The sequence below is a fragment of the Capra hircus genome, chromosome 8, assembly GCF_001704415.2.
Source record: "Capra hircus breed San Clemente chromosome 8, ASM170441v1, whole genome shotgun sequence".
NCBI lineage: Eukaryota > Metazoa > Chordata > Mammalia > Artiodactyla > Bovidae > Capra > Capra hircus.
Window position 1 is genome coordinate 90,071,160 of NC_030815.1, and position 19,781 is coordinate 90,090,940.

General features: G+C 38.8%; 1 protein-coding gene across 1 annotated transcript in view; it reads left to right on the forward strand.

Annotated features, from left to right (window-relative positions):
* Positions 1–19,781, forward strand: part of TMEFF1 (transmembrane protein with EGF like and two follistatin like domains 1) — a 99,538-nt gene that overhangs the window by 53,412 nt on the left and 26,345 nt on the right. Inside the window, exons 6-7 of the mRNA XM_018052531.1 lie at positions 14,943–15,091; positions 16,847–16,912. Of these exons, the coding sequence (XP_017908020.1) occupies positions 14,943–15,091; positions 16,847–16,912 (215 nt within the window). The remainder of the gene's footprint in view (positions 1–14,942; positions 15,092–16,846; positions 16,913–19,781) is intronic.

Below are 19,781 nucleotides of genomic sequence, written 5' to 3' on the forward strand. Positions count from 1 at the left end.
GGAAATTTTCCCCTCATTTAAACAGAAAGAATAATGTTCTATATCTGTGTTCTCGATCAGTCCTCCTTTCTAGAAACTGCACATAATTTTTTTTTTTAAACAACCAAAGAAGTATTTTCCTACTGTTATCTTCTCCTCACCTCTGATTTCCTCCTAATCAGAGATGACAGTAATTTTTGTCATTTCACATGGCCTGACTATGGATATTTAGAATAGTAGACTTTTAAAGCTATTTAGGTTTAGTAAATTTCTGCCATAGCCCCTTAGACTTTAATGGAAAAATAATTGTATGTTGTCTGTTTTCCTCTGGTAATGGGTAATAAGCACTATTAAACATTATTCTGTGCTGAGTATAACCCAGATGTTAGCAATGATAAACTCCTTTATCCAAAAATATCTTCCTGTATTTCTGCACAGCTGCCAGTAATGGTTTCTTTTGAGAGGTTGGATTTTAAAATGTAGAACACGGTATTCTCCGTGGCCTCCTGCAGTTTTCTGAATGCTCTGTTGCTCTTTGATAATTTGCCTCTGTTATTCTCTCTGCCTAAAGTCCCACCCCTGTATGTCTATTTGTTTAATTCCTGCTCTTCCTTTCAGCTTGGATATAAGCATGACTTCAGCACCTCTTCCTAGCAGCATGCCTTGCTCTTTCTGCAGTCCCTATGAGATAGATGACTAATGCTTGTGTTCAGACAGCCTCCGCATAGCACTTAAATTGTTGGGACTGCTAACAGATTGTGGATTCCCCGAGGACAGGGACTTTGTCTTGCTGGTTTCTACAATGGATGAACTTGCCATGAGGTTGGGTATCTTAGGTTCCCTCTGTAGGTCTTTGAACTGGCAGTTCACACAGGGCTTTCTTATTCACTTGGAGCTGCACAAGGGGTCATAGTGATGGTTTAACATGTGTGAGAAGGATTAGTAATATTGTGAGGAACTTGGAGCAGGTGAATTTGTTGCAGGCTTTGTTAGGTGTTTGTGAAATCTACATAACATCACGTGATTTACTTTAAAATGCCAGTGATCATAAAACTTAACCATATTTCGAAGGAATGACACTTTCTATGTACAGTAAGTAGAAAGAAAGAGACAGGATAGATATTTTTCAATAATACCTTTCAGATGTACATAGTATTTGATGATTTCAAAGGGCTTTTTACAGAAGCTTATTTGATTCTGTCACCAGCCTTTGAGGTATTATCCCCATTATTAAAGACTCAGAGTTGTGATTTGCCAAAATCCTCAAGCTAAATCAGAGAAGTCATTGAATGTATTCATTTATTTATGTATGTATGTCTGCATTCATGCCTTTGAAATTCAGTGTTAGAAATTCAAAAGCTTTGCAAGGCTTTTACAGGTACAGGTCTGTTTTCCACCCCAGTCCTCAGCTACCCAGTTGTCTTCACTAGAGGCAGTCACTGTGATCAGTTTCTTAATCTCCCAGAAGTATTTTTCCCATGTAGAAACAAGTAAGCACACGTATTCTTTCTTTCCTTTTTATAAAGTAATGGCAGCCCACTACACATTCTGCTCTTCAGTTCAGCCGCTCAGTCACGTCTGACTTTGCGAGCCTGTGGACTGCACCACGCCAGGCCTCCCTGGAGTTGGTCCATCACCATCTCGCGGAGTTTACCCAGACTCGTGTCCTTTGAGTTGGTGATGCCATCCAACCATCTCATCCTCTGTTGTCCCCTCCTCCTGACCTCAATTTTCCCAGCATCAGGGTCTTTTCAAATGAGTCAGTTCTTCGCATCAGGTGGCCAAATTATTGGAGTTTCAGCTTTAGCAACTGTTCTTCCAATGAACACCCAGGATGATCTGCTTTAGAATGGACTAGTTGGATCTCCTTGAAGTCCAAGGGACTCTCAAGAGTCTTCTCCAACACCACAGTTCAAAAACATCAATTCTTTGTCACTCAGCTTTCTTTACAGTCCAACTATCACATCCATGCATGACTACTGGAAAAACCAAAGGTTTGACTAGATGGACCATTGTTGGCAAAGTAATATGTCTCTGCTTTTTAATATGCTGTCTAGGTTGGTCATAACTTTTCTTCCAAGGAGCAAGTGTCTTTTAATTTCATGGCTGCAATCACCATCTGTAGTGATTTTGAGCCCCCCAAAATAAAGTCTCCCACTCTTTCCACTGTTTCTCCATCTATTTGCCATGAAGCAGTGGGACCAGATGCCATGATCTTTGTTTTCTGAATGTTGAACTTTAAGCCAACTTTTTCACTCTCCTCTTTCGTTTTCATTAAGAGCCTCTTTAGTTCTTCTTCACTTTCTGCCATAAGGGTGGTGTCATCTGCATATCTGAGGTTATTGATATTTCTCCCGGGATCTTGACTCAAGCTTGTGCTTCCCACAGCCCAGCGTTTCTCATGATGTACTCTGCATATAAGTTAAATAAGCAGGGTGACAATATACAACATTGACGTACTCCTTTTCCTGTTTGGAACCAGTATGTTGTTCCATATCCAGTTCTAACTGTTGCTTCCTGACCTGCATACAGGTTTCTTAAGAGGCAGGTCAGGTGGTCTGCTATTCCCATCTCTTTCAGAATTTTCCAGAGTTTGTTGTGGTCCACACAGTCAAAGGCTTTGGTATAGGCAATAAAGCAGAAATAGATGTTTTTCTGGAACTCTCTTGCTCTTTAGATGATCCAGCAGATGTTGGCAATTTAATCTCTGGTTCCTCTGCCTTTTCTAAAACCAGCTTGAACATCTGGAATTTCATGGTTCACGTACTGTTGAAGCCTGGCTTGGAAAATTTTGAGCATTACTTTACTGGTGTGTGAGAAGAGTGCAATTGTGCAGTGGTTTGAGAATTCTTTGGCATTGCCTTTCTTTGGGATTGGAATGAAAACTGACCTTTTCCAGTCCTGTGGCCACTGCTGAGTTTTCCAAATGTGCTGGCATATTGAATGCAGCACTTTCACAGCATCTTCTTTTAGAATTTGAAATAGGTCAACTGGAATTCCATCACCTCCACTAGCTTTGTTCGTAGTGATGCTTCGTAAGGCTCACTTGACTTCACATTCCAGGATGTCTGGCTCTAGGTGAGTGATCACATCATCGTGATTATCTGGGTCACAAAGATCTTTTTTGTACAGTTTTTCTGTGCATTCTTGCCACCTCTTCTTAATATCTTCTGCTTCTGTTAGGTTCATACCATTTCTGTCTTTTATTGAGCCCATCTTTACATGAAATGTTCCCTTGGTATCTAGAATTTTCTTGAAGAGATCTCTAGTCTTTCCCATTCTATTGTTTTCTTCTGTTTCTTTGCATTGATCAGTGAGGAAGGCTTTCTTATCTCTCGTTGCTAGTCTTTGGAACTCTGCATTCAAATGGGTGTATCTTTACTTTTCTCCTTTGCTTTTCGCTTCTCTTCTTTTCTCAGGAGGTAAGCCCTCCTCAGACAGCCATTGTGCTTTTTTGTATTTCTTTTTCTTGGGGATGGTCTTGATCCCTGTCTCCTGTACAATGTCACAAACCTCTATCCATAGTTCATCAGGCAGTCTATCAGATCTAGTCCCTTAAATCTGTCTCTCACTTCCACTGTATAATCATAAGGGATTTGATTTAGGTCATACCTGCATGGTCTAGTGGTTTTCCCTACTTTCTTCAATTTAAGTCTGAATTTGGCAATAAGGAGGTCATGATCTGAGCCACAGTCTGCTCCCAGTCTTGTTTTGCTGACTGTATAGAGCTTCTCCATCTTTGGCTGCAAAGAATATAATCAGTCTGACTTCGGTGTTGACCATCTGGTGATGTCCTTGTGTAGAGTCTTTTTTTGTATTGTTGGAAGAGGATGTTTGCTACGATCAGTGCGTTCTCTTGGGAAAACTCTGTTAGTCTTTGCCCTGCTTCATTCTGTACTCCAAGGCCAAATTTGCCTTTTACTCCAGGTGTTTCTTGACTTCCTACTTTTGCTTTCCAGTCCCCTATAATGAAGCATACTGTTCTACTCTTTTTTTTTTTTGGTGAAAAGTACATTTTGCATACAGATGTGTTTAAAATATAAACATGCAGTTTAGAGAATACTTCACATAAGTACCTAACACCTCGGGTCCAAAATAGAGTATTGCCAAATTCGTAGTACTGAGCGTTGACCTAGTTGGCACTGTTAGATGAAGGCTTACCGAAAAAGACACTTGAACGTCTCTGTCAGAGTCTGGCTTTTGGCTTCCTGGTTTATAAGAGTCCTGGGGAAGTTGGTGGGCAAGACCCTGAGAAAGTCATCAGGAATGTCACAGGACTCGTGGTTGAGGCGTCTGGCAGGATTCTAGCGTCACCAAGTGCGGATGATGGGCAGCAGTGTCGTCTCAGTGGGCTGCTCTGTGTTTGCTCCTTCCTCACTGTAGCTGACCCACGTTCTCAGGAGCATGTCAGTTAGATGAGTGTGCTTGTGTGGTTTAGGCAGTTGCAGGAACTTCATCACGGCAAGTACAGATAAGAATCTGAGCCAGGCTTACTGAGCATTCTGTCCTCTGGCCGAAAAGAGGGCAGTAGGCATCCTGGTAATGGCAGCCAGCAGCATGACTGTGCACAGAGTGAAACTATTTCATTGTGAACTGGTTGCTCTCTTAATGTAGCTGTCATCTTGCAGTCTCCCTTCAACGTTGTGTCTTTTCCCACCACAGTCGATTCTCCAGTTTTCCTGCGCTAGCTGAGTGTCTTACAGTTCAGTTTTCCTGCACTAGCTGAGTGTCTTACAGTTCAGTTCTCTTATTCTTTACTTGGAGTCAGCACAGACCCCACAGGTCTTAGACCTGCAAATTGCCCCTTTTTTAGCACACCAGCTGCAAATGAGGTAGGTCCCTTGCACTTCTGCCCAGGATACTAGTAATCTGGATGTTCCTACAACCTTCTTTAAGGTTCCATAGTTTGCTAAAATGACTTTGAATTCAGGAAGGAGCTGAGTCATCTTATTAGCACACAAAAGACGGTTGTCTCTCAAAGTTACAAGGGTTTTAGGAGCTCTGCCAGAAACAGACCTAATTTTTTTTGTTAAACTAGACGCATCATCCTAGAAATTCCTTTACCTCTCTCCTCCGCAGCATGTTTTTTTTTTTTTTTAATTTTGCCTTCTCCCATTTTAGTATATCTTTTAGTAACTTCTTGAGAAAGGGTACAAAGTGAGACCGTACTTTTTATTTTTGATAATTTATTTTATTTACTTTTGGTTGCACTGGGTCTTCGTTGCTGTGTGCGGACCCTCTAGTCGGGTGATGGTGGTCTCCTATGCTTGCGGTGCATGGGCTTCTCACTGCGGTGGCTTCTTGTGTTGTGGAGCGCAGTCTCGGGGCATAGGCTCAGTAGTTGCATACGCAGTCTCAGTAGTTACAGTGTACTGGCTGAGTTGCTCTGTGGCATGTGGAATCTTCCCGGACCAGGAATCAACCCATGTCCCCTGCATTGGCAGGTGGATTCTTATCCACTGGACCACCAGCGAAGTCTGAGACCTTATGTTTAAGGTCTATTTATCCTACACCTAATACTTGACTTAAAACTTGGTGAGTGCATACTTCTAAGTGTGAGATAATTTTCCCTCAGAATTGTGAAAGCATTGCTATATTGTCTTCTAGCTTCCAGTTGAAGTCTGAAGCCACTCTGATTTCTGGTCCTTTGTATACTGTTTTCTCTCTCTCGAAGCATGTAGAATCTCCTATTGGTCCTCAGTATAATGAAATTTCACAGTTCCCAGAAACTTACTGACTTCTGATTTGAGAAAATTTCTTCAGTTATTTCCTTGATGACTTCTTTTCCTCTCTTTTCTAATTTTGCTAGTTCTGTCCTTTGGATGTTGGGCATTCTGCACTAGTCCTGTAATTTTCTTGTCTCTCTTAGTTTCTGTTAATTTTTTTCTTTTTTTGCTGTCCTTTCTGAGAGATTTCTTGAACTTTTATTTTCCAGTCCTTTTTTGAGTTCATCGTTTCTCGTTTACTTTTTATGTTGCTCTTTTTAACAAAAATTATAACATTCTGTTTTTGTTTATGACTATAATACCTTTTTCTGCTGGTTTATTATTGGGATTCTGTCTGCTGTAAGGATGAGATTTTTCTCTTATTCATTTTTATTCAGTGAGTTTTAATCTTTTATTTTTTGCAGTTATATGGCCTTATAAAATGAATTAGAGAATGTTCTTTCTGTTCTCTGGATGATTTTGTGTAAGAATAGAATTATCTGTTTATTGAATGACAGAATGTGGTCCACTGAAAAAGGGAATGGCAGACCACTTCAGTATTGCCTCAAGAATCCCGTGAACAGTATGAAAAGGCAAAGAGATAGGACACTGAAAGATGAATGCCCCAGGTTGGTATGTGCCCAATATGCTACTGGAGATCAGTGGAGAAATAACTCCAGAAAGAATGAAGGGATGAAGCCAAAGCAAAAACAACACCCATTTGTGAATGGGACTGGTGATGGAAGCAGGGTCCGATGCTGTAAAGAGCAATATTGCATAGGAACCTGGAATGTTAGGTCCATGAATCAAGGCAAATTGGAAGTGGTCAAACAGGAGATGACAAGAGTGAACATCAACATTCTAGGAATCAGTGAACTAAGATGGACTGGAATGGGTGAATTTAACTCAGATGACCATTATATCTACTACTATGGGCCGGAATCCTTTAGAAGAAATGGAGTAGCCATCATAGTCAATAAAAGAGTCTGAAATGCAGTACTTGGATGCAGTCTCAAAAATGACAGAATGATCTGTTCATTTCCAAGGCAAACCATTCAATATCACATTAACCCAAGTCTGCCCCAACTAGTAATGCTGAAGAAGCTGAAATTGAACAGTTCTATGAAGACCTACAAGACCTTCTAGAATTAACACCCCCAAAAGATGTCCTTTTCATTATAGATGACTGGAATGCAAAAGTAGGAAGTCAAGAAACACCTGGAGTAACAGGCAAATTTGGCCTTGGAGTACAGAATGAAGCAGGGCAAAGGCTAATAGAATTCTGTCAAGAGAACACACTGGTCATAGCAACAACACAAGAGAAGACTCTACACATGGACATCACCACATGGTAGACACCAAAATCAGATTGATTATATTCTTTGCAGCCAAAGATGGAGAAGCTCTATACAGTCAACAAAACAAGACTGGGAGCTGACTGTGGCTCAGATCATGAACTCCTTCATGGCAAATTCAGACTGAAATTGAAGAAAGTAGGGAAAACCACTAGACCATTCAGGTATGACCTAAATCAAATCCCTTATGACTATACAGTGAAAGTGAGAGATAGATTTAAGGTACTAGATCTGATAGACAGAGTGCCTGATGAACTATGGAGGTTTGTGACATTGTATAGGAGACAGGAATCAAGACCATCCCCAAGAAAAGAAATACAAAAAACCAAAATGGCTTTCTGAGGAAGCCTTACAAATACCTGTGAAAAGAAGAGAAGTGGAAAGCAAAGGAGAAAAGGAAAGATACACCCATTTGAATGCAGAGTTCCAAAGAATAGTAAGGAGAGATAAGAAAGCTTTCCTTAGTGATCAGTGCAAAGAAATAGAGGAAAACAATAGAATGGGAAAGACTAGAGATCTCTTCAAGAAAATTCTAGATGCCAAGGGAACATTTCATGCAAAGGTGGGCTCCATAAAGGACAGAAATGATATGGACCTAACAGAAGCAGAAGATATTAAGAAGAGGTGGCAAGAATGCACAGAAGAACTGTACAAAAATGTCTTTGTGACCCAGATAATCACGATGATGTGATCACTTACCTAGAGCCAGACGTTCTGGAATGTGAAGTCAAGTGGGCCTTCAGTTCAGTTCAGTTCAGTCGCTCAGTCGTGTCCGACTCTTTGCATCCCCATGAATTGCAGCACGCCAGGCCTCCCTGTCCATCACCAACTCCAGGAGTTCACTCAAACTCACGTCCATCGAGTCAGTGATGCCATCCAGCCATCTCATCCTCTGTCATCCCCTTCTCCCCCTCCCCCAATCCCTCCCAACATTAAAGTCTTTTCCAATGAGTCAACCTCTTAGGAAGCATCATACGGACAAAGCTAGTGGAGGTGATGGAATTCCAGTTGAGCTATTTCAAATCCTGGAAGATGATGCTGTGCAAGTGCTGCACTCAATATGCCAGCAAATTTGGAAAACTCAGCAGTGGCCACAGAACTGGAAAAGGTCAGTTTTCATTCCAATTCCAAAGAAAGGCAATGCCAAAGAATGCTCAAACTACTGCACAGTTGCACTCATGTCACAAGCTAGTAAAGTATTGCTTAAAATTCTCGAAGCCAGACTTCAGCAATACATGAACCGTGAACTTCTAGGTGTTCAAGCTGGTTTTAGAAAAGGCAGAGGAACCAGAGATTAAATTGCCAACATCCGCTGGATCATCTAAAGAGCAAGAGAGTTCCAGAAAAACATCTATTTCTGCTTCATTGTCTATACCAAAGCCTTTGACTGTGTGGATCACAATAAACTGTTGAAAATTCTGAAAGAGATGGGAATACCAGACCACTTGACCTGCCTCTTGAGAAACCTATATGCAGGTCAGGAAGCAACAGTTAGAACTGGACATGGAACAACAAACTGGTTCCAAATAGGAAAATGAGTACGTCAACATTGTATATTGTCACCCTGCTTATTTAACTTATATGCAGAGTACATCATGAGAAATGCTGGACTGGAAGAAACACAAGCTGGAATCAAGATTGCCAAGAGAAATATCAATAACCTCAGATATGCAGATGACACCACCCTTATGGCAGAAAGTGAAGAGGAACTAAAGACCCTCTTGATGAAAGTGAAAGAGGAGAGTGAAGAAGTTGGCTTAAAGCTCAACTTTCAGAAAACTAAGATCATGGCATCTGGTCCCATCACTTCATGGGAAATAGATGGGGAAACAGTGTTAGACTTTATTTTTTTGGGCTCCAAATCACTGCAGATGGTGATTGCAGGCATGAAATTAAAAGACGCTTACTACTTGGTAGTAAAGTTAAGAACCAACCTCGATAGCATATTCAGAAGCAGAAAGATTAGTTTGCCAACAAAGGTCTGTCTAGTCAAGGCTATGGTTTTTCCAGTAGTCATGTATGGATGTGAGAGTTGGACTCTAAAGAAAGCTGAATGCTGAAGAATTGATGCTTTTGAACTGTGGTGTTGGAGAAGACTCTTGAGAGTCCCTTGGACTGCAAGGAGATCCAACCAGTCCATTCTAAAGGAGATCATCCCGGGTGTTCATTGGAAGGACTGATGTTAAAGCTGAAACTCCCATACTTTGGCCATTGATGTGAAGAGCTGACTCATTTGAAAAGACCCTGATGCTGGGAAAGATTGTGTACAGGAAGAGGAGGGGACAACAGAGGATGAGATAGTTGGATGGCATCACCGACTTGCTGGACATGGTTTGGGTAGACTCAGGAAGTTGGTAATGGACAGGGAGGCCTCGCGTTCTGCGGTTTATGGGGCTCAAAGAGTCGGATATGACTAAGCGACTGAACTGAATGATTGGAATGAACATGTTCATGCATCCTTTTTAAAAAGATCACCTGGATCGGATAATGTCTTGGTGGACATTTTCAAAATTGATTTTATTTCTTCAATGAATGTATCAGTATTCAGCTTCTATTTCTTTTTTGATCAAATTTTAATAGTTAATTTGTTTTTATTCATTTCACTTAAGTTTTCAGAATGCTGACATAAAGTTGTTCACAATAGAATTCTCTTATTTTTTAAATCACAATCTGCAGTCTGTTCTGGTTTAGATACTTTTTTTTTTTACTTTTTCTCATCCTGCTTTGTTGATTTGAAAGTTAATTGTTGATTCTTTTTTTTCCTTTCTTTTTAGTCTTTGTATTTTTGGTCACACCAGATAGCTTGTGGAATTAGAGATCGAACTCAGGCCCTCAGCAGTGGAGGCATGGAGTTCCAGCCTCCGGACAAGCAAGGAATTCCCTGAAGGTCTTCTCAGAGGACCAACTTTTAGCTTTATTGATCTTCTCTGTTGTAATTTTGTTTTCTGTTTCTGCTGAGTTGTGTCTATAAATCTAATATTAATATCCATGTCCTCCATATTTTCCCCTTCTTTTTTTGTTTTCACTGGGTTTATTCATTTCTCTTTTTGTAATTTCTTAAATGGATGTTTAGTGATTTAACTTTCTACTGTTCCTTCAAGATTTGAGACAAAACTTGAAAACGGTGAGGGATTAAACTAAGTGGTTGTTTGAGGGAAAAGTGTTTCAGGAAGAGGGGAAGCCCTGAGGCAGGAGTGTCCCTGGTGAGTTTGAGAGAAAAGCAGGGCCAATTTAGTGAAAAGATTTTTCATGATATAAATGTGGAAAATAACTACTTAACTCCTTTCATCTGTCGCTTTGCCTGCTGAGATGTCTGTTTCATGTGACAGCTGTGATGAGTGGAGAGAACACCCTCTCAGTCACTCATTCGGTTTGTGATCTTAGGCTTTTTAACTTCTTTCATATTCAACTTCCCTGTTCATAATTTGCTGTCATGATTAAAGAGACAAATATGACTATCCCCGCACAGTAGGTAGGGAATAAATGGTTGTTAAGTGTCTTGAGTTTGGCATGTTTACTGAAGCAATTTCTTTCCACGTTAGCACACTCCCGTGCTTGGGCATCCTGCCTTCTGCTGCCGTCGCCAGCCTGCATTCCCCAGGAATCGCTCCAGTCAGTGGTGTTAGTGGCCGCTAGGGTCTAATGCTGTTCTCCTTCCTCATTGTTTTCCTGAGCTGGACATTCCTTAGGATGGGGGTTTCACTTTCTTTCCTCACGTGCTACTGGAAATAGTAGCGGGGGTGGTTCTCACAGCTCTTGGTCTTGTGTGCAGTGTTTCCGTCCCACTGTGGAGTGGACCTTTCCTGCATGTGATCAGGGCACTTCCTGCTGGGCTTCCCTGGCGGCTCTGTGGTAAAGAGCCCACTTGCAGTGCAGACATGTGTGTTCGATCCCTGGGTTGGGAAGATCCCCTGGAGAAGGAAGTGGCAACCCACTCCAGTGTTCTTGCCTGGGAAATCCCATGGACAGAGGATCCTGAACGGGCTCCCGTCCATGGGGTTGCAGAGTCAGATACAACTTAGTGACTGAACACGAGCCTCGGCTGAGTCCCTTGTTTCTCCTCACTCAGTTGATATGGTATTCTGCCTTTGTTGCTGAGCCTTTTCTCATCCCTGAAACTGTTCTATAATTCTTTCTTTTGTTGGCCACTGTTTCTATTTAATTGCCATCCCAATTTTGCCTACTTTGATCTCTTAAACCTGGAGTTGGCAGTGTTTTTCTGTAAAGGACTAAATTGTAAATATTTTATATTTTGAGGACCGCATACTGTCTCTGTCACGTATTCTCTGTCCCCATCCCTTTAAAAATTGTAAGAGCCATTTTTGACTTGTTAGTAAATATTCAAAGTTTTTTTTTTTAAATTGTGAAACAGAGCATGTTTTGAAAAGCTTTTGAGAACTTATACATTTAGTTTAACATACAAAAATGAAACAAACTGTGACTCCTACATCCCAAGCCGGGAAATGCAGGGTATTGTCAGCACTTTAGAGCTGCTTCCGGTGATCCTCCCCCATTGTGTGTTTGTTCTGCCTGCTCTGCTGCATTTTGTGGAAATCATTCCTTTTATTTTTCTCTATAGTTCTATCACATGATAACTCTCCTAACAATAACTTGGATTGGCCAAAAAGTTTCTGTAAGATGTTACAAAAAAACTCGAATGAACTTTTTGGTCAACCCAATATTATATGGCTTTTGTTTGATTTTGAATTTTGTATAAGTGGAATCATACTATGTGTACCTTCTTTTGGAGATGGCTGTGGCACCCCTCTCCAGTGCTCTTGCCTCTTGAATCCCAGGGACGGGGGAGCCTAGTGGGCTGCTGTCTATGGGGTCGCACAGAGTTGTACACGACTTAAGCGACTCAGCAGCAGCAGTACCTTCTTTTGCTCAGAATTTGTTTTTGAGATTTGTTTGTGTTGATGCTTGTAGCTGCTTAATTGAATCCAGTTGCTTGACTGTTCCACATCTTTTTAGAGTCCGTTTTAATGTTAATGGACATTTGGATTGTTTCCAGTCTTCTGTCCTCATGAATAATGTTCTGTGACCACTCTTATGCATATCTTCTGGTGCACGTATGTAAGAGACTTTCAAGGGCCTCACTCAGTAGTGGGATTATTGGACATATGCAAGTCTAGCTTTGCTGGTAATGCTTGTTTTCCAAAGTGGTTGTACCAGTAAGTTCTCCTTGCAGCAGAACGTAAGAATTTCCTTTGGTTCTCATCCTTGTCAATACTTTGTATTCTCTTAATTTTTACTGTTTAGTGAATGTGATGGTATCTTGTGGTTTTCATTTACATTTTCTTGATAATTGAACAATTTGAACACTTTTTTACATATATTCTTATATGCTTCCAAGTCCTATATCTTTTTTCAAGTTAATTTATATATATATTTTGCATATAAGTTTAACATGTATATTCAATTTATCACAGGCTGAAGTTCATCAATATTTCTGTTCTTAAAACACTGTAATTTCAGTCCCTTCCAATTTGTATGCCATCGTTAATTTACTGTTTCTTTTTAAATTAGCACAGAGCTTTGATGTCATTGTTTTATATTGTCAGTATTTTGTTAATATTGCTTATGTATGTATAGTTTTGTTCTTCATTTCTGTTTTCATATCAGGTCTTTCTTGTAGGATCATTTTTCTACTGACTTTATAATTCCTTTACTGACAGTCAGCAGGTGACAAACTAAATTTTTACTTCTTCCACATTACTTTTATTTTACATTTAATCATGAAAGATAGTTCTTTTTATATAAACTCTATTTTATCTCAGCATATTGCAGATATTATTTCACTGTCTTTTGGCTATAAATAAACATTTTGGCTTCAGTATTACCTTTGAAGACACCTGTCTCTCTTCTTGGTTCTTTGAAGGTAATCTTTTCTTTTTGGCTGCTTTTAAAATATTATTTTGTTGCTCTGTTACAAAAATTCCACAGTGATATTTCACTATCTAGATTATTTTTTAATAATCCTGTTTAGAATTTATTAGGCTTCTTGGATATTTAGATTAGTATATTTCTTTAGTTTTAGAAAGTTTGAGAAACTGAGAATATTATTCCTGCCTTATTCTTGTAACTCATCTGAAACTCCAGTCAGATTTTTATTAGATCTTGTAACTGTCTTCCACACCTCTTAATCTTTTTTTTTTTTAATATATTCTGTCTCTTCGACTCAGCCGTGGTTTGGGCATTTTCTTCTGACCTGTCTTCCAGTTCATGGATTCACCTTTAGCGTCTCTACTCTCCTTTTAAATCTGCCCAGTGAGTTTCTTATTTCTAACGATACATTCTTCATTTATTAGAAGCTTTTGTTGGTTCATCTCCACATCAGCTTGCTCTGTCCATGTGTGTCATTTCCTGTCTGTTGTGGGTGTGGGAGTGAATGAGCGTGTGTGCTCTACTTGTGCTTCTCAGAACTGTATCTTGGAAAATATTTGAGGTCTAGGATAATAAAGTTGGGTTTCTCCAGAGAGGATTGCTTTTACTTTTGCTAGTTGCTTAGGGCCCATTCCAGTCATTGACTCTTGAAATAAATTCTGGGCTTGATTTTTTTTCAGAACATCCAAGTCGTAGTTTTAAGTTGTCATTACTCATGTGAAGACTGCTTGTAGTTCTCAGGGAGATGGTTTTTTTTCCCCTCTCTTCAGTACTGTGGCTCAGGGAAAGATTTTTTTTCCCCTTTAAACAGTCCATTTGGAATATGGCAACTCAGTTCTCCTCTGCCCTCATGCCTTTTTTCCAGAGTCTACAGATTCACCACCTTAGGTAGGTCAGTATTCTTTGTCTTCTGTTCTCAGAGGCCTGCAAAGTCAAAAAGTTGATAACTGAATTTACCTAGTTTGGCACATGCCTTCAAGGTGAAGATCAGCTTTGGCAAAGTTAATTGATCTTTTTCTATTCTTGTCTTCATTTAACTTTTCTTGAATATTTCTTGTTTCTTGACATCTTACAGGTGCATTTGAGAATGCTTTAAAATATTTGTTATTTTCATTAGAAGGATTAGTACAGGTTCCGAGTCCCCCATATTGCTGGAAAACAGAGAGTCTATGTTTTCAGTTTTGTATTCCCAGTTAGATTTTACTGTCCTTGAGAGGAGTGACCGTGCCTTGTACTTTCTTGGCCTTCTCTAGAAGGCAGTGAGTGTTCAGTGGATATAACTCAGTTATACAGGTGGATGTGTAAGTCAGAAACATTTTTGAAGGACTTCCATTTTACATGTTTTATATCTTTTTTTTAATCTTCCCCATTATTTGGGAAGGTTAGGTGTATTATTACTACTTCCGTTTTATGGATCAGTAAACTGAGTCTTAGAGGGAGAATATGGACACAGATCTGGTTATTTGTTGGACTAAGATTTAGATTCATGACTTCTGACTCATAATTCTGTATCCGTTCTGCTATACCATGTTGCCTTTTAACTAATATTATTGATATTTGACATATCTTGATTATTATCTCTAGATATGAAAATTCTAAAGAAGTGACTCCATTAGTAATAATGTGGATGAAATTATCTCCCGATTCTCACCTGAAAGAAATTGTTGGCTGAGCATTCACTTTGCTTAAACTGTTATCAGTGACTTAAAATAATGTATTGACTTCTGTTATAGAAAGTAGAAAAAAAGAATTGCTTACAAACTACTATATAAGATAAATAAGCTGCAAGGATATATTGTATAGCACAGAGAATATAGCCAATATTATATAATAACTTGAAGTGTAATAAAAGTATTAAATCACTGCATTGTACACCTGAAACTAATATAATCTTGTAAATCAACTGTACTTCAATAAAAATGTTAAGAAGTTTAAAAAAATTGCTCAGTTTTGCTGTTGCAGCGTTGTGAAAATACCTTTGTTGTAAAACATAAATAGTTTTTGTTTTTTCCAACAGGTGTGTATGTAATATAGACTGCAGTGGATACAGTTTTAATCCTGTGTGTGCTTCTGATGGGAGTTCCTATAACAATCCCTGTTTTGTTCGAGAAGCATCTTGTATAAAACAAGAACAAATTGATATAAGGCATCTTGGTCATTGCACAGGTAAAATTAATTCTAGGGATCTGTCTTTAATATCACGTCTGCAGTCTTATTTGTATATTTTGGTAGTGTTCTGAATTTGTAAAATGAAAAATCTTTGATTTATTTTATATTACTGTGTATTTTAGAACTTCTTTGTTTTGTTACTAACTTAGCTTTTTAAAAATTTGCTTTCATTATCTTAAGACACAAACAGTGCTTCTTGATTGCTTAGTTACTAAGCTGATCCTAACATGAACTTATAGCTATATTTATACTTCTTAAGAATTGTCTCAAATTTGTAACAATTATAGTTGTTTAGAAATGAGTTTATTTTAATTATAGTAAAACTAAATATTAACATTTTTCATCTTTTTTTCTAGAGCATAATAGTTTATTTTGTTTTCATGTTTTCTCTAGTTTTTACCCCTACATATTTTATACTGTTAAAGATTTTGGTGCGAAGTTATAGAATATAAGGAAAAAGTATTACATTCAGTTTAAAATTCTTTCCCCCTTCTTGCTTTTTGCTGTAGTTTAAGAACCATGATACCAACCAAGAATAAGTTTTTGTCTTCTATTCCTGCTAGAAATACCTGGTCACAGAGGCAGAGGTTTTCAATCTTTTTTCCTAGTAAGACACATATAGGCAAGCATAATGTACGATTTCCCAGTAGCAAACAAGTCCAGACGCTTCCTGATGGCCTAGGGTTATGCATCTTTCCTGCTACTAGGTCTAAGTGCCCTCCATTTTGACCACTTCCCCACCTTTTTGCGTTTATTAAAGGGCTATGTTTTCATGAGCTTAGGGAAAACATAGCTAAGAGGAAGAGGTTGCAAGCCAGAGTTTGCTGCTTTATACTGATAACAAACTATTTGTGAAATACTGAACAACTGATTGAAATGTCTGTGGTCTAAGCTACTGAAGAATGCCTAAGACACTATTCAGAGGATATCTAGGTGAGAGTCAGGTGTGTGCATGGCAGCGGAAACTGTTTACTGGCAGAGACCCCTTGTAGGTGGAAGCAGTAGTGTGGTTTGCTTTTCTTTCTTGGGGTGGCATTTGTAGCGTAGGTTAAAGTGTATTCTTGAGGAAAGCATGTCTTTTCTGAGGAACTGGTTTGTGGTTGAATGGTACTACCTGGAATTTCAAATTCAGAAGAGTTGGTCAAGCTTGAGGATTTTGTTAATTGAAATTCATGCTTTTAGAATCCTGTGGAGTGGTTTATCTTGGTCCCCATTTACACCTGACTGTACCTTCCCTTGCCCTCACTGTGCACTGGGAAAACCAAAGCTTATGCTTCCCAGCAGGTGTTTATGGTTCATGTAGTCTTCCTGTCCTAACATAATTCACCAGTAAGGGGTCATGTTTATAGTAAATTTTGTCTGATAACACAGTTGATATTCCACATTTATATTAACTTGATATATTTCCAAGGAAACAGTGGTCTGAGAAGGTAAATCTTGAAACCATTGTCCCTTGGAGAACCGGCTAATCCTTTCTCTTCAAGGTCTATGTGATTTTAGTCTCACAGGGAAGACTTTTTAAGGAGATGATATTTTAGCTGAAGTTTCGGTGAAGTTAGACTGTTCATCATGCAGAACGCATTTATATCTGAGTGCTGAGACAGAAATGTTACAATAGATCAAGTGAGTGGTAGATCAGGCAAAGTGGACAGAAAATTGGAAAGGACCTGGAGCGTTTGGAATATTTAGAAGTTTCATGGTATGACTTAAACATCATATGTATCTTAATTTTCAAATCATTTTCTCTTACAGACACAGAGGACACTAGTTTGTTGGGAAAGAAGGATGATGGACTACAGTATCGACCAGATGTGAAAGGTACTGAATCACAATTTCCTGAATTTTGGCCAAGTGTTGAAATATGGTCACTAGCTGTCCTTAGTAGTTCTCGATCCATTATAATGACCTTTCCAGCTTTGCTCTATGGCAATATACATTATGCAGTTAAATTTTAGTAATAATATTGACTGAGCGCTTCTCAGTTTACAGAGTACTCTCACATCTGTGTTTTTTTAATTGAAATTTTTACTGTAAGAATTGTAGATTCACATGCATTTGTAAGAAATTATATAGAAAGATCTCTCATCTTTGCTTTTAAAATCCTCTTTGCCTCTCTAGAATCTACTGTTAACATTTAACCTCTGTGCATGGGTCTTTGAACCTAGTTCCCTTTGCCTGGAACTCTTCTTTGCCTAGGAGTCATCCTTTCGGTCACCTTAGAAGTTATTTCTATTTGGGAACTATCCCTTGACTCTTAAACCTAGATTGCGTGCCTCTCTTCATACTCTGATGACCAAGCCCTTAACCTGCTCTAAGTATAATTGTCTGTTCTACTCATCTGCATCCCTCTCTGGACTGTGAGCTCTGCCATGTTCACTTCGGGATTCCTAACACTTAGCAGAACGTCTGGCACTTACCTAGGGGCTCCATGCCTGTCAGAAGAATGGATATAGCTTAAAGAAACTGTAGGATTTATTCGTACAAAGTCTTTTATTTTAAGATCAGATCAGAGATTGGATTCTAGTTCCCTTGACTGCAAGTCCAGTGTGCTTTAATTTCTCGTTTTCATATTCATTATTTCTTTTGTTTTTTGGAACCACTATGATGGGTAGGGACCAGTGAAAATATTGAGTCTCATTGATGTTATAGCTAGTGAACCGAAGCAGGTCCTGATCTTAGGATCCTAGACCAGGGTTTCTGTATATTTGCTTTTACATATATCTTCTATGCCATTTGTTTGGTTATACTAATGGGCAGTTTTTTAAAAAAATGTGTGATCTACCTTTTAGGCCTAATTTCTAAAAAATACATAGAAGGAGAATAATAGGCCCTATCTCATAGAGTGTCATAAAGGTCAAATGAGATAGTGCATGTCAAGTGCTTTGAATAGTATCCGACATACTCATAAGTGTGTAAGAAGTGGTAGCTGTTATTATCATTGAATAATTTGTATTTCTGTCACTTGAGTCATATTAAACCTGAATCAGTTATATCCCATGAGCCCCTGAAATATGTTTCCTATGTTGATACAAAGTGCTGTGTTTAAAATAGGAAATCTTTGTATTCCCATAGGAGATATAATAGATCAATGCTAGTTTTATTCTTTATACTGATAGTACATGACCAGAATAGGAAAGTTCTTTTTCAGTAGGTAGAAGCTCCTGCTTAAGGCAATTTGGGGAATTGTGTATACCCAAAATACTTGTCTGTCTTCGATAATTTTACAGGGATAATTTAGTGCCTAAGCCATTTTTGAGATACTGAACATTCTTTACACATAAGACTTTGTCTATAATGCAAATGAAATTATCATAATCAGTAGATGTAATTTATTAAGTGCCTTTTTTTTACTGGTTGTTTTACCAGAAACTGTTGGTGGATAGAAAGATATGTAATACATGACATCCATCTTTAAAGAACTTGTGACACAATAAGAAATGAACATAACCTTCTTCTAACAAAGTGAAAGTTGGTTATTGTTACGAATGTAGTGCTTTGAAAAAGTTAGGATAAGAACTCAGAAAAAAAGAAATTACTCTTTGGTGGGGACTGGTGACGCAGGTGGAGGTGCAGGTTTGATCCCTGGGTCAAGAAGATCCCCTTGAGTAGGAAATAGCAACCCACTCCAGTATTTTTGCCTGGAAAACTCCATAAACAGAGGAGCCTGACAGGCTACAGTCCATGGAGTTGCAAAGAGTCGGACATGACTGAGCATGCATGCAGGAGAGTGGGGAGAATGGTGAAGATCTAAGAAACACGTAGAAGAGGTCTTATTTGAGCTGAACCTTGAAGGGTGGTTAGGATTTGAAGAGGTCGAAGGGTATTTAAGGAGGATGGAAGCGCATCAGCAGAAGTATGAATGCAAACATTGGGATAGAATGTATTGGAGAATGATGAGGAATCCTTTTTGGCTGAAGAGAAGGGGTGTAAAAGGCAGAAATGGAAGGCAAGTATGGAAAGGTAGCTTGGGGCCAGATTGTGTACAGTCCTTTTTTTTTTTTTTTTTGTCTGAGTCTTCACCACTGCACTGCCAGAGAATTCCCACATGTACAATCTTGAATGCTCTGTTATCCTAGGGCATTTAAACTTCATTTGTAGGCAGTGGGGAAATCATAATATATTTGGAAAGGAAAGGCTACAGTATTAACCAGCTGAATACATTATACCAGGCAGGACTTGTGCTTATTATGTACTTTGGGCTAGAGACAGAGAGATCAGTTAATTAGGCTCAAAAGGAATAGATTCCTACTTAAGATATGAAGGATAAAAGAGTTAAAACTAGGGTGACTTAGATGATAGATTCTGTTTATTGAACTAAGAATATTGGGAGGGGAAAGGTGTTTGGGGTAAGTAAGAAAGGAGTTGATGGTGGAGATGATTAATTTTACTTTGGGGTTTGAGTTGCTTGTGGAACTCACCTGGACGACTTTGTTTTTTAGCATAAACTTACGAATTAGTCCTTGGATATCTAGGTGGTAACTGAAGTGATGAGAATGAGTGAAAGAGATTATAGAGCTGCATTGTCTAGTAGAGTAGCCACTGGCTACAAGTGGCTATTTAAATTTAAATTGGATAAAATGAAATAAAATTAAAGGTTTTTGTTTCTTAGTTATACTAGCCGTATTTTAAATCCTCAGTAGTCCCATGTGACCCATGGTTACCATATTGGACAGCACAGATACAGAAC